This window comes from Thamnophis elegans, chromosome Z (assembly GCF_009769535.1).
Source record: "Thamnophis elegans isolate rThaEle1 chromosome Z, rThaEle1.pri, whole genome shotgun sequence".
Classification (NCBI taxonomy): domain Eukaryota; kingdom Metazoa; phylum Chordata; class Lepidosauria; order Squamata; family Colubridae; genus Thamnophis; species Thamnophis elegans.
Window position 1 is genome coordinate 88651061 of NC_045558.1, and position 15418 is coordinate 88666478.

Here is a 15418-nt window from a genome sequence, read left to right on the forward strand (position 1 = left end):
TATAACTATTTTTAACTTCTCCTTTCTGTTGAGTAGAATAGAATAGTATAGTATAGAATAGAACTTGATTGTCACTTTAAATGTATACTAATCAGCATTAAAATTAAATTTTGTTGCATTCAGCTCTCAAAAAACAACTAGTATCATATACATACATATACGACACAAAAAAGCATAACAGTCTAGTTCAAATGTATACATATATATGGCGAAAGAAAAAGAATCCTGTGAGTTTACAAGACGGATGGCATAAGGAACAAAGCTGTTGATGTTACATCATACAGACTCTTGGGATTGGAGCAAGTTGCAAGTATTATAAATTAAAATATATTAATTTTACATTCTTATAAGCAGCAAATGATTTGCTCTCAGTGTTCCTAAATTTCTGTGGTTGGAGCAGGCATTGCCCACTAATTTATGGCTGAATTTCTCATTTAAAAGAAGGGTAGGTGCAGCTTTCTCCCTCTATTTGGTTAGATCTACATGCTGTTATTAGGTAGTCGAAGTATTCTATATACTCAATTTATATAAGAGCATTAAAGCCTAAATGAAATAGCATTTGGTGTTTCTTGTTGCATGCAGAAGGCATGCTACCTTCTCTAGGTAACAGGCTCCCGTTGTGTTGTTGTTTAGAACAATCATCCTCAACCTTTCCAGTTTCGTGGACCAACGGGGCGAGAGGGGATGGTTCTGTGTGAGCGGCAGGCGCATGAACTCTCACATAACTCCATTTGCACAAGCAGCAGGCACGTGCACCCTCCGCTTGCACAAATGGAGCTTCATGTGATCATGGATGCGCCTACCACTTGTGCAAATGGAGCTATGTGCATTCACATCAGTGAAATCTAAACTTTCCTACCGGTTCTGGTGGGGGTCATGTGACTTGGGTGGGCGTGGCTACAGAAATTCATTTTAACAATATCCTGCTGGAGTAGGAGATTGGACTAGATGACCTCCAGGACCCTTCCAGGCATGGATTGCTGTGCTCTTTCAAGGTATCCTATGAAGCTGTGTCTAGTACCAGGTTTGTGGTCCTTCCTCTCCTTTTTCCCTCCCTCCTTTCTTTCTTTCTTTCTTTCACAATACCCCCCACCCCCCATTTTTGGCCTAGCAGGTCTCAGGGAAGCCTCCTGGGAGCAAAAACAAACCCCAAATGCTAAAAAAGTTTTAAAAAATATTCCTGTCATTGCGCAGTCCAGCTAATCATTGGAACTTTTTTTTTAACTTTGTTAAGCATTTTTTACTACTAGTTTGAGCGAATAGCAGCATTTTTTTAGTACTGGTTCAGGTGAACCAGTACTGAAAGTAGGATTTCACCCCTGATTCACATCTCGTCTGCTGCTTGACCTGGTTCCTGGTTTCGAATGGGCCGCTGCCCAGTACTGGCCCAGGGATTGAGGAGCCCTGGTTTAGAAGACTTATGAAGACCTGGCTCTTCACCCAAGCCTTTGCCAAGGAATGTAAAGTTTAATATATTGTTGATATTATTTTGAAAAGTTATATTTAAATTAAATAATATGATTATTTTACCATTGTATAAATGACTATATACATTTAAAAAAGAAAACAAACATATTATATAAAGTAGCTACCATACTTAGTGAGACAAGAAAGAAAATACAAATAATATCAAGAAAAGAAAAGGGGGGGGAACCAAAAACTTCAGCAAATCTTTAAAAAACCTCATAAAATACAAAAACTAAACTACCCGTAACTAAGAGAAAAAAATTATCTACATTACATCTCTATTTATATATCTACGTCTAATTATCTATAAAATTAAATAAAAAACATTTTCAGGCTATTAAAATTACATGGTTTTCTTCAAAATATGATTTTATAATTTAATGAATAAGCAGTGAATTAAATCTAGGCCATATAGAAATACTGATTCTCTTTTCCCTCTTGTTTCTCCTTTAGTAAAAATGTAATTTCAAGACTGAAAATTGACAAATTTTGTTAAGCCAATTACTACTAATATTCTGTAAATATATGATGTTTTTCATTCAATACTCCAAGTTATGAACTTTTTCACAGATAGTAATAGTCCAATTTTTTATGTAATATTAATATTAGAAAATATTGTTTTGGGTCTTTGCTTATGCACCTGAACTAGATAAAATATCTTCAAGAAGGGACAGAAGTTTATAGTACTGCAGTGGAAGCAGTATGGGTAGTCCTTGAGTTATAACTGTAATGGAGTCTGCTAATTGATTGTAATCGTAAGTTGCAATGATCATAAAATGGATCAATCTGATTCTACAACATTTTTGAACCTGTTAAATGGACACGGTGGTCATTAAGCAAACACTGTGGTCACTAAGACAAACCATGGGGTACTATAGTACAGTTTTACCAAACTGGAGGTAAGTACCGGTTTTCGACAAAAATGTTGTAAAACATGGTCATGTAACCATGGGATGCTGCAAATGGCTGTAAATTCAGCTGTGTTTGTGAGCACACAAATGGTGCAATTACATAGCTGCAAGAGAGCAACAAGCATTAGATCCTCTGATTCAGGTCATAAGTCTCCTTTTCAGGTAGGTTGTAACTTCAAATGGCTGCTAAGCGACCAGTCATAAACTGAGGACTCCCTGTGTAATTTAGTGATGACTAGACCCAATGCAAGCAATAAAAGGGAGAAAAATTAAAAATGATCCTAGCCAATCTGAAGGGAGATTAATACATTGTAACTTGGATATGCACGTAGTAGAAATATCCTGAGAGAGTTTTGTTAATATAATATGATAAAATGTTTATTATCCTTTGTTTACTTGCCAGATGTTTGGGGGAGATTGTTAAAGTCATAATATAAATAATTGTAATAAATAATAGACAAAATAAAGTGGGGGTAGGAAACGTTCCTTTCTAAAAATAGGCCAGTCATTAAAAATCTTTGCTTTCATTGTTTCAGATGAACAGGAGGCTTTGAATTCTATCATGAAGGACTTGGTTGCCCTCCAAATGAGCCGACGTCCTAGATTGTCTGGTTTTGACAGCATGAAGAACAAAGATTCCCCACATTCCAATAGACAGGTAATACATTCCTGATAAGTAGAATCTTCTTTATCATTAGCTAGTAGAAACATTGCTCAGGAATTAACTCTTCCAGTCACATTACCTTTCAGCAACTAGACCCAGAGTTCTTAGCAATCTCAGTGACATATTTTACTTTGCTCCAATGCCCAAAGATTCTATCATTATTTTCAATTTGGAGGAGATAGTGTATGTTATCAAAGGTAATTCAAGAGAGATGGATACTGCTACTAGTATGCACTATAGTCAAGTTATAGCTGTGCCATTTCTGTTTTGATGTCCTGATCTTTCCAAAATTGTCAATAAATTCTATATTGAGAGCTATATAAAACTCAAGTAATTGGGAATATTATCATGATGGAAAATATTCCAGATATTAAATTACTCCATTATGCCGACGAATATTTCCACAGACAAACAAATATCTTCCATCCCTCTCTCTCCATGCTCAGATACTTCCTACCAGTATACCTTTAAAGTTGTTTCACAAACATACTCCATTCATTCTACACACTCAGCCCTACACTTCTCATTAACCTGTCATACAATTTTGACTTTTTCTCGTCTAAATAAATAATTGAGTTTCTTTTCCCTCTTTAAGAAAAAACACAGTGCCAGCAACCCAGGTCTCCTAAACAACCTTATGATAAGAAAACAAAATAGTCTTGCAGTAGAGGAAAAAAAGACACAGGTAAAAAAAAAAGTTTTCTTCTAGTATTGACTGTTTAGCCAGTAGTATAGCTTTTAAATAATACAAATAGCATTAATTTGAAAAAAACTAAAATGAAAAGCAGAATTTTTCTGAATTTCTCCAACTAGAAAAGCATACCTTAGTTTCAGATCTTGTGTTATATCCAGAAGTAAATATGTGAGACTCAAGACTCTGTCTTGATAGAACTAATTGTTAAAGGTAGAATGCAGGGTTTTATTCATTCATTCAATTTATGTGGCTGCCGGTCTCCCTGCAGGAACTCTGGGAAGCTAACATTATTATATAACATCGAACTAATGAGAGCCAGGGTACAAAATCAATTTGATACGTATGAAACAATATCAGACTCCAATTAACAGTCTGACTCTAATGCCTGGGAACATATCCATGTCTTTAAGGTTTTCTGAAAAGCAGAGGGTTAGGGCCATGACACAAAGGTTGACTCAGCCTTCCATTCTTCTAAGACTGGTAAAATGAAGACTCAGATTGTTGGGGACAATATGCTGACTCTGTAAACTGCTTAGAGAGGGCTGTAAAGCACTATGAAGCACTATGTAAATCTAAATGCTATTGCTATTGCTAGAAACTACTTGGGTTATACAAGAAATGTTAAGCTAAGAAAGCATTTTGGTGAGAAATGTAAGGATTGGTATCGTTTGCTCATCTGAAACAGAAGATGTCAGGTATTTTTCAGAAACCTGGATTGGGTTGGTGATAGTTAATCTGATCATAGAATCAAAAAGCTGGTGGGAGTTGTTGCCAGGAAAGCCTTCATACAGATTCATCTTGTGTGCTAGTTGTGCCTTGTCCACCTCCCTTCCCTTGTGCATTTTATATCTTTGTTAATTTCTAAGTCAATTTTAGTGTTAATATTTATTGTTTTAATGTTACCATGTTACTTTTATTTGTTGTAAGCTGCCTAGAGTCACATTTAGGTAAGGTGGTAGTATATAAGTTTAATTATAATAGAAATTGGAATTGAATTGAATTGAATTCTTTATTGGCCAAGTATGATTAGGAGGAATTTGTCTCCGGTGCACAAGCTCTCACTGTACATACAACAATAGTGATAGATCACTATCATAGTCATTGTAAAAATGAATTCCTCATAAAACATTAGATACAACACTTAGTGACAGTCATGGATAATAAATAAGCAATCAACATAACTCATACTAGGATACTAAGTAATCAATATAAATTGTAAGATACAAGCAACCAAGTTAGAGTCATGAGGAGATAAGTAGGTAATAGTGGATGATGAGAATAATGATGGTAATACTGCCAGATAGTTTGATAGTGTTGTGGGAATTAGTTGTTTAATAAATAAATTAATATTAATAAATAATCAGAAGTCCTTCAGACAGTTAATCGTGCCCTGGTGATTTCATGACTAGAATATTGCAGTCTATTCCATATGGAGCTTCTCTTCCATCCAGAAGCTACAGCTTCTGCCATGGTGCAAACAGTAACAAGCACTTTTGGATATGTCCATGTGTTACTACTGCTATGAAATCTGAATTGATTGCCAGTCAGCTTCCAAGTGCAATTCACTTAGTTATTACCATAAAGCTCTGCAAAACATTAGAATCTGTCTGTCTCCAAATGTCTCTGCCCACAGAAGAGTGGTCTGCTCCACATCCCTACTATTAAATATTGTCACCTTAGGCATTCAGGAAGTATACCTTCTCTGTTTTAATCCCTGTACTCTGAAGCAGATCCCACTCCTCACCCCAAGTTACAGGCAGTCCTGGCATTCTAGAAGGCTCTTAAACCTGGCTTTGGTCTCAGGTCTAGAACTATTATTTTGGGGGACCCTGTTGTGGTTTCTTGTTGTTACAATTGTTTTAGCCTGGCCTGTCTGTATATGATTTTAATTGTTTTATTGGGTTCTATGCTGGGCAATTAGTAACAAATTTAAATGATAAAATATCCTCTGAGCTACTTTTATTATAAACTGAATAAAAATTATCGAAGTATTTAATTGGCGACATGAATAATTTTGTTTTGGCAGAGTGACATCAGGATAAAGTTTGAACATAATGGGGAAAGACGGTAAGATTTTGATATTGATATTGATATTGATATTGATATATATATATATATATATATATATATATATATATATATATATATATATATATATATATATATATATATATTGATGTTTCTTTTTACATACCTTACTGCAATTCAGATATATAGTCAGGATTGTTTATATTGGGACAGTGCTAAGCTTTTTAGCATTTGATCACATTGTGTTTGAAATGAAACCCTTAAGATATGAGTGAAGGGAAGACTTCCAGCTTTAATTCATTGGGTTTGACAAAAGTGTGGCATTAACTATTGAGAAGTTACAGCTATTTCAATACACTCACTCCAATTTTTGATGGCTTATAAATAATGAACTAACATAACTACAAATACAAGATGGTTTTTAATACTTGGGTGAAAATCATTTACAATCAGTGACTGCCTGCATTTCTGGAACCCATTCACATGAGAAATGCTGAATTTCCTCCTTTGAGATACTTTACTGCAGTTGCCTTCAGCTGTTTGTGGATTTTTCTGTCTTCAGTCTTGCCTTCAGTAAGTGAACCTTCTATTGCACCAAGATCGGGTGACTGACTTGGCCAATGAAGAATATCCCTTTCTTTTTTGCCTAGAGAAACTCTTGGGTTGCTTTTGCTATATGTTTTGTGTCATTATCCATCTGCAATAGAAAGCAGCATGCTATTAGTTTTGCAGAATTTGGCTGAATCTAAGCAGAGAATACAGCCTTGTACACTTCTGAATTCATCCTATTTTTATCAGTAGTCAGGTTATCAATAAATACCAGTGACCTGGTTTCACTGACAGCTATACATGACCCTGTGGTAACATGGCCTCCACCATGTTTGACAGAGATGTGGTATGTTTTGGATCAAGAGCTTGTTCCTTTTCTTCTTCAAATTTTTCCCATTCCTTCTGGTACAAGTTAATTTTCTTTTCATTAGTCCAAAGAATTTTATTCCAGAATTGGGTAGCTTTTTAGTTGACAAATTCTAATCTGGCCTTTATTTTCTTGAGGGTTACTAGTGAGTTTGATTGTAGACTTTGACAGTGATATGCCTGCTTCTTCAAAAATGTTCTGGACTTGGCTTAACGTTATGAAAGAGTTTTTCTTCACTACTGACAGAATTCTGTGGCCATCCATTTTAGTAATCTTCCAGGCCTTTTGGTGTTGATGGGACTGCCAGTTAATTCCTTCTTTTTAAGAACGGCAAACTGTTGTTTTGGCCAATCCTAATGTTTTTGCTATCTCTGATGGATTTATTTTATTTGTTTCAGCCTAACAGTAGCCTCTTTTATTTGCATAAACATCTCTCTGGGCTGCATATTGTGTGTGTGTGTGTGTGTGTGATATTTCTCAATGATTAACGGTTGCACTTTTGTCAAACCCCTTGAATTACAGCTAAAAGTCTTCACTTTGCTCATATCTTGAATGTTTCATTTCAAATTCAATGTGCGGAGTACAGAGACCAAATGCCAAAAAAATATATCATTGTCCCAATATAGACTAACCTGACTCTATGGCAGTCATCTTGTTTAAGTTGTGTCAGATCTGTAATGAAACTTTTGGGGGTTTTTTTCTTTAGAAAAATAATTTAAAAAATACATAAATAACAGAATCCAAGGTGGAGGGACTGCCTGTAGAAATAAAGTAGAGAGAATTTATTAATATTAGCAAAGAATGGTTATGTTAACAATTTAGGAAAAAGGAAAAAAAAGGAGGGAAAAAAGTTTGATACACTGTCCAAACCATATTGTTACATGAACTATATAGAGCCCACTTTGCTGCCATAATCAATATTTTGGTGTCCCATCCAGAATTATCCCCTTTACCCGGCCTGTCCGCTATGAAGATGTTCAGCAGAAAGTGAAAACAGCTTTTGGGCAGCCCCTGGATCTCTACTACATGAATAATGAGGTAGTAACTTACACTACATAGTGTGTTTTATTCCTTTCTAAAAGGGTTAAGTTTAGTTCCAACAAAAAATAAAATAAAAACAATAGGCTGTGCAAGCAACTCAGAAGTAAATCCCTTTGTTTCAGGAGCAATCAAACATGCAAGTGCCTGCTCAGAAAATATAAGATTGTGACGTTTCCTAAATAAAATAGAATATTTGTCAAAATTGTATTGATTTTAACTAAACCTGAAATAATTTCAGTTCCTGATTTTCAGGCAGAAAACTAATTACAAGATACTTCATTTCATTTAAGGGAATTTTACCAAAGAGAATAATTAATTTTCAAATAAATGGAACAGTTGATAGGATTACTACATTAATTATCCTTTCAGGAAATAGAAAATATTGGAACCAATCAGTTTGCAGTTTTCTGCCTATATTGAATGTCCTCATCATCTTTTTAAATTTTGTAAAATTTAATAAAATTATTACGAAACAGATTCCCTTCTAGCATGTATAGTTGAGATAATACAGAAAGTGTCAAGTTGAAGAAGTCCACTTGTTGGGGGAAGGGGCGAGTATAATTGGATAGTACATGGAAACCAGCTTAAAAATTTGAAATTATTAAACTGACTTTTAATATTAAAATTAATTTCATCTCTCTTCCACATTGTTCTTACAATAAATTCAAAGGAATATACGGTTTTCTGGGAATGCATGTAGAAATAATTATGTTTAAAAGGTGATAATTGAATTGTTTCCTTCATGCAAAATAAATAGTTTGAAATATATCTGAAGGAACAGTTTTGCTATTTTATAGCTTATATATGTATTCCTTACATAAAATCTGGTTATTGTAAATCCATATAGCATAAAGCAGTTTAAGAGTGTTGCCTTGCTGTCCCCTTGTTCAAGAAGTGGTCCCTTATTGCTATTCAGAATTTAAAATGTAATGAACCTTTACAAACTCTTTTGTCTCTATTTATTCTTTGCAGTTATCTATTCCTTTGAAAAATCAAGATGACCTTGATAAGGCAGTAGATCTGTTAGATCGAAGCTCAAATGTGAAAAGCCTTAGAATATTACTGCTGTCTCAGGATAAAAATCATGTGAGTAAAAGCAATGTAATCTATTTCAGTTTCACATTTGTCGTGATCATCACAATAAATTATTGGTCATTAACTGGTATTAGTTACTGACTCACTAAAAGATTCTTTACTACACTGCTTAAAGCAGAAACAGAATATCAATAATTTATTAGTCTTCCATCCTATTTCTGATCATCACTGATTGTTCATCTTGAACTTGTTCGTAAGGAAATTACAGGTTGTGAAAAATCTCCAAATATTGGCATGGATGAATTCCTAGCTAGAAAGCAAGGAAAGTATTTTTACGTTAAATATTGCATTGATTGATTGATTGATTTTCAGTTTTCTTTCCATGTTTTCAGGTTGTGTTCTGATCTTTAGTTCATACTGATACATATATTTAAAGCTTTATTAAGTTTTGAATCTCTTAATAATTTAACTATTAATTCTGTATTGTAGAATACATTAGTTTGATTTCATTCACTTTTTTTGTTTGCTGATAATATTAATTTTAGGATTTATGAGAATTATAATCCCCAAAATCTCGAGGATAGCAGATTAATTCCTTCTGTCATAATAAAATTAGCTTGGCAATATAAATGCTAAAATAACATTTAACATTTGATCACATATTTTTCACTGTTTAAAAAAGTAATTTTTGCTTGCTATTGAAAAAAGCAATTTTTACTTATAAAGGCTATAAGTAATTTACCAATTGCTTCTACAAGTGCCTTCCAAATTCAGATAATATTTAGACTGTAAAGTACTGAGAATTCAGTTTCAGAATACCTTTGAACCTCAGTTTGAATTTATTTATACTTAATAAAATAAAATATATAAACTTGCAGATATATCATTGGGTCTTTGCTAAGAATATATCCCTCATTAATTTTAATATTATTGCGAGGAATCCTTAGTAAATGCAGTTAGTTCTGCACTCAGAATGTGCATGGCCTTTTGTAAATATCTTGTGCATTGTCTTGTCAGGTCTTTAATAAGTTTTTTGTAGGCTGTAATTAAGATCCAGACTTTCATACCACTCCAGCTATTTTTTTTCATTCTTGTCATCGTTTTAAAACATTCTAATCTTCAAATGCTAAATTATTTAAATCTTACTAGTCTCACTTTGTTTTTAACAGATTAGTCTCTCATCCCATTCAGGGATGCCAAAGCAAGTAAGAATCAAAACTTCCCAATCTATGGGAGATGTAAACACTACTTACCAGCCACTTGAAACCCGAAGCAGACACCTGTCCATAAGTGAGTGTATTAAACTGTTTCTGTATTAATTACCATAAATAATATTGAGCTCTGCAAACATTTTATTTGTGGCTTGTTATCTTCATGTCCTGTTATTAGCTACTCAACTTATCCAGCTCCTGGACAATTGTGTGCATAAAATCCTTTTCTTAATCCCCCCTTCCCCTTATGCTATAAATTCTATGTTTCTTTTTTCATTCTATGCGCTCTTTCCTCCTTCACATCTCTACTATTAATAGTTATGTGAACTAAAATTTATGGCCTTGCAGCTATTTCCATCCATATCCATTCTGAAACACATCCATAAAAACTGAAAAAATAGGACAACTCCTTTCCTTGCCGTCTGTTTCCTTTCCAGTTGCTGTTCTATTCATAACTTCCTGTCTTCTAGTGCTAGCTTTGTAAATTTTATTTAATTTCATATGATATCATATCTCTCATCCATAGCATATGTACAAAAGTATAAAGCAATTAAATCATTAATTATAATGCCCTTTGAAAAGCATTCAGTTACATATCAGCATTTGTACAGATCCTGTGGAATTACCAGGAGTGTAGTCTTGCCCTGTTATTTGGGAAATATTGAACCTGAGGAAATGGACAGGACTCTTATGTCTGTGAACTTGGCCATTGCTTTTAAGCTTTATTCTCTTCTTTGCTGATTTAAGACTGCCTTGGAGGTGAGATGTGTATAGGTTGTTGATGATGAATTCATTCTTGAAGAAAGGAGTTGTTCCTCTGCTTCTTAAAGATTGCATATTCCCCCTTTTTCCATTTACAAAGTCACATCACTCTGCATTGTCAGAATGCTTGTTTAAATTATCATCAGGTGAATCACGCATACAGAATCTTTTAAATATCTCTCTTATTGTAAGATCCTTTGTTCAAACGGTATTCCCAATGTTGGTCCACTGACCTTCTACCCACTAACAGTGGTGCTTGTATTTGGTTTGAAATGCATCAAAATGTATCACTTCCTTTTCAGATGTTCTTTATCTTAGGCAGCCATTTAATAAGCATCATTAAATCTTCAGGCGCTCAGAATACAGGTCGAAGTTCACCCCCACCAGGATATGTCCCAGAGAGACAGCAGCGAATTGCTCGCCAGGGGTCCTATACCAGCATAAACAGTGAAGGAGAATTTATACCAGAAACTAATGAACAAAACGTAAGTTCAAAGTTCAAAGAATTTATCAATGTAAAAATATTTATACAATATACACTTACCAATATAAAGAGTGAGATTTAAAATATGTTTAAAAAATAAAGCCTGCAATGTCCATTGATTTCATCCACTGAACTTCTTATATGCTACATAGCAAATTGTCTTACATTCAAATAGATCAAAGTAAACCAGTAATCTTTGTCCCTCCATACTATATTACCACTCATGCCAATTGACAATAGCTCTCTCAATGTCTATTGAGTTTCTCTTATTTTGCATCAAGGATGTACCTTTTTCTTTATACCAGTGGTTACATTTGACATTTGGTAATGTGTTGGGAGTCATTTACTTCCAGAAAGTGGATTGAATTTGGATTAAAATTAGATTGGATTTGGTTTCTTAAATGAAATTAAGGTGAGTATGTCCTGGATATTTACTATTTCCCCGTTCTGTTACAGTAACAATTTAATTCAGCATCAACTTTGGAAAGTGTTTGAAAACTACTGTCAGATCTTTAGGAACATAAGGCTTTCGGCTTCAGAGCAAACACTATTTTATGTGGTGATATCAAATCTCAAACATGGGACCTTCTGCATGTTACATACTTGTCTTACTAGAGAGCTACGGGCCTTGCCCAAGATGTTTAATGTTTTCATGTGTATGTAAACCTGCATTTAATCTAGTATTAATTTTTTTTAACATTATGATTTAATCTTAACTCCAGGAATTGATTCTTTGTTTTCTCATAGAAATGTTGACATGGGAACCATTTATATATTGCAAGTGGGGGGTATTGGTTATATACAGCCAGGAAATTCATATATCATTAGGGAGGTCCTCCCAAGCTCCAGTTTCTTCCATTTTCCCCTTAAGCCAAGTATTATCAATTAGAGGTAAGAGTCAACATAGTTTTTACAATTACCTGTAGTGGGGAATTTTCACTCTATATTTGATAGCAAAGTTCAAGACTCCTTTCATCCCTCTGAATGACATGCCAAAAATTGCTGGGTTCCCATATTAAGATTCAGTGATCTGCTTTTTTGCTTCTCCCTGTGATCCTGGTCAGTATGGTTGGAAGGGATAGACTGCATTGATATCAGGAAGAAGAAAATCTCTAGGTTTCTGAGGTGCACTGTCATTTAGAATCTGACGGTATTATATAGCGTTGTTAGGAGAGAATTTCTCTCCCATTGCTAGGAGAGATATTATTTCAAGGTAATATTACATTGAGAGACAATGTAAACCACAAGTCTCCTTTCTTCTTCCCATCAGTTCAATACTTCTGCTCAAGTTGTTAAAAGGGAACAAGAAATCTAGTCCTCCTCCTCTTCCTGTCTCTTAGCACCATTGACTGGAAAAAATGTGTGTATGTAGAAGAAATGGATGGGAATGCATAAGTGTGCTCCCCTCCCCTCAGGAACCAGTGAAAAAATGTTTTGACTTGGGTATCAAACTGATTGCTACTTACAGGCTATAGCAGTGATGGCTAACCTTTTTGTCCTTGCATGCTGAAATCACGCATGCGCAATAGCGCGTGCACACGTGCCCACACCCATAATACAATGTGCCCCCTCTGCACATGCATGTATGATCCTCCCACACTCCCCCTGGCCCCCATTCATGCGTGTGACCCCTGTACTCCCCTGCACTTGCACACAACTCCCCTGCGCCCCATTTTGGGTCTAGCAGGCCTCCCTGCAGCATCCTGAAAGAAAAAAAGAGGCATGGGGGACTCTGAACCCCCGTACAATCCCCTGCCCCCTGCATGCCCACGCAACCCCCCCCCCCCCGTGCATGCACACACAGATCTCCCGCATGCATGGCAGAGACCTAAAAATCTGCTGACTGGTGGGAGGCACCCATGCACGCGCAGTGGAGCTGAGCTGGGTAACAGCTCACATGTCCACACAGAGGGCTCCGTTTGCCACCTGTGGCACACGTGTCATGGGTTCGCCATCACGGGACTATAGTTTTTCTTATGGTGATATTTCCATTAATATAATAGATGGAAATACTATCAATTGAGCACATCACTGGTTCTAAAAAAAGTCCCACATAGTTAATCTTTGACAGTTTTAATGAAGTTCACTTAAAATCTCTTAACTCAATTTTGCATTTTGTCCTTTCAGCTGTAGGCTAAATTTAACTTAGCTTTTTGTAATCTTCTGTTCTAGATGTTGGATCCCTTAAGCAGTGCTGAAAATTCCCTATCTGGTAGTTGTCAGTCCTTGAGCCAGTCAGGAGAAAGGTATTGACAGCAAGAACTATTGATAGGAATTCTGTAGTAATTTCAACTTTTCAACTTTTCTCTCTATATATAATATGTAAAATTAAAAAAAAATGTAAAATGAAACAAGAACATCATACAGACAGAACACTTTGGAAATCATGTAACATTGTGTTCTTCTATTCCATTTTTCAAAATAGCTTTTCATTCCGAAAATCCTGCATGTCCAGAGCCCAGAGCTTTCCAGATAATAGGCAAGATTTCTCAGGTGAGATGTTATCTATACTGATAGTTGCTGGCAAATAAAAGGAACTAGAGAACTTTCATATTTCAGTTGTATGTTTACTGCATTTACTTTTTCCTAAACAAAAATGTTTACAAGTGCAGTTAGTATGTTTCCATCAGATATTAGCAACCACTGACTTTGCTTATCAGAGTAGCAGAGATGGTTGAAAAACTAAATCGTGCCTTTATTTCTGATTCATTTTTTACCATAACAGTTTGAATATAGTGATTAAGAATCATTTTGGCCTAGTGGTTAAGGCACTAGACTAGAAAGTGGGAAACCTTTTAAGGTTTTTTTTTAAGGGAGATCTCTAAGAAGGAACTGTCCATCCCGTCTCCCCACCCCCACCCCCCGGCTGGCCTGTGGAGAATAACTATAATGCTGATTCAGCCCTCAAAGAAATCCAGTTTGACACCCCTGATAGAGGGTCTCCTGCTTGAGCATGGGGCTGGACTAGAAGACCTCCAAGGCCCGTTCCAATTCTGTCATTCTGTTTATTCTGAACTTGAGTTCAAATCCCACGTTAACTATGAAAGCCAGGTTGGTCACTATGGAAATTGAGTCAGTCACTCTCTGAGCAGGGTTGTTGTTAGGATGGATGGATGGATGGAAGGATGGATGGATAGATGGACGGACGGACGGACGGACGGACGGACATGTGAAGTCTGAACTCCCCAATGTCAAGCCTCCCACTTCACTTCCCATGGACCTTCTTTAGAGGTGTTCTTCCCATGGTGAAGTTAATAATTTCTCTTTTTTGTCTCTTCATACCACCTGTGGCAAAATATATTTTTCTAAAAGGGTCTCTGTGTGGATGCATGTTTGATAGTATAACATTTTTGCTGCTTTATTGTAGATCGTGAGAATCAAATATTTGATAAAGCTGAGAAAGGTGGGACTTACCCTCGTCGTTACCATGTCTCTATGCAGTACAAAGATTACAATGATGGTGGGTGTGCAATCCCTTTTTAAACTTAATAATAGGATTACTACTTCACAACACTCTAAAAAAGCTTTCTGTTTCATCAGTTGCCAACCCCTTTTCTCCCCTCATCCTTTTTTAAATAGCTTGAAAATAGGAGGAGAAGGAGGCGGCAGGGGAAAATGTACCAATAAAACAGCTTTGTCTCCTTGTTTTACTGCAATAAATTTACTTAAAAAGAGAGAGTATGACAGAGAGAGAGTTCGAAAAGGAGCACTATGTTAATTCAAGATGTGGAGCTCCTGACTGTTCCAGGGTTATAAGAGGATGAAAGCAATATTTTATAAGCAACCTTTTTTTGCTATCTCTAAAACAGTATTTATATTCATAATTTATTGGGCAAGAAAAAACACATTCATAGATGATTCTGTGAGGAAACCCATTTTTAACAGCAAAAAGACTTGGTTTTACTCTCCTTCTCTCCTGCCCCTGCCAATATGCATGGCACATTGTTAAGATTAGCACAAGATTATCACATTTGTCGGAATATATGACGCACTAGAGTATAAGACGCACCAAGATTTTGAAGAGGCAAATTTTTTAAAAAAGTTTTTGTACTCTGCAGACCTCACAAAAATGGGCTGTTTTTTCTTTTTCAAAAAAAAAGGCCATGCATAGCCTTTAACAGGCTTATAGAGTGTTCCTGGTGGCTGGGGGTGGAGCGCAAAATTGAGCAAAAAACGGCCCATTTATCGCTCATTTCTGCCCTCCC

At 35.6% G+C, this 15418-nt stretch overlaps 1 protein-coding gene across 3 annotated transcripts in view; it reads left to right on the plus strand.

Moving 5' to 3' along the window:
- MAP3K3 (mitogen-activated protein kinase kinase kinase 3) overlaps nt 1-15418 on the plus strand; it is a 51665-nt gene that overhangs the window by 14707 nt on the left and 21540 nt on the right. For 2 of the 3 annotated variants that reach the window (XM_032235530.1, XM_032235532.1), the window contains exons 2-11: nt 2915-3036; nt 3638-3727; nt 5763-5803; nt 7619-7718; nt 8694-8807; nt 9926-10046; nt 11081-11214; nt 13386-13459; nt 13639-13706; nt 14581-14673. In XM_032235530.1, coding sequence (XP_032091421.1) covers nt 2915-3036; nt 3638-3727; nt 5763-5803; nt 7619-7718; nt 8694-8807; nt 9926-10046; nt 11081-11214; nt 13386-13459; nt 13639-13706; nt 14581-14673 — 957 coding nt within the window. The remainder of the gene's footprint in view (nt 1-2914; nt 3037-3637; nt 3728-5762; nt 5804-7618; nt 7719-8693; nt 8808-9925; nt 10047-11080; nt 11215-13385; nt 13460-13638; nt 13707-14580; nt 14674-15418) is intronic. The other variant, XM_032235531.1, reaches the window with a different exon arrangement.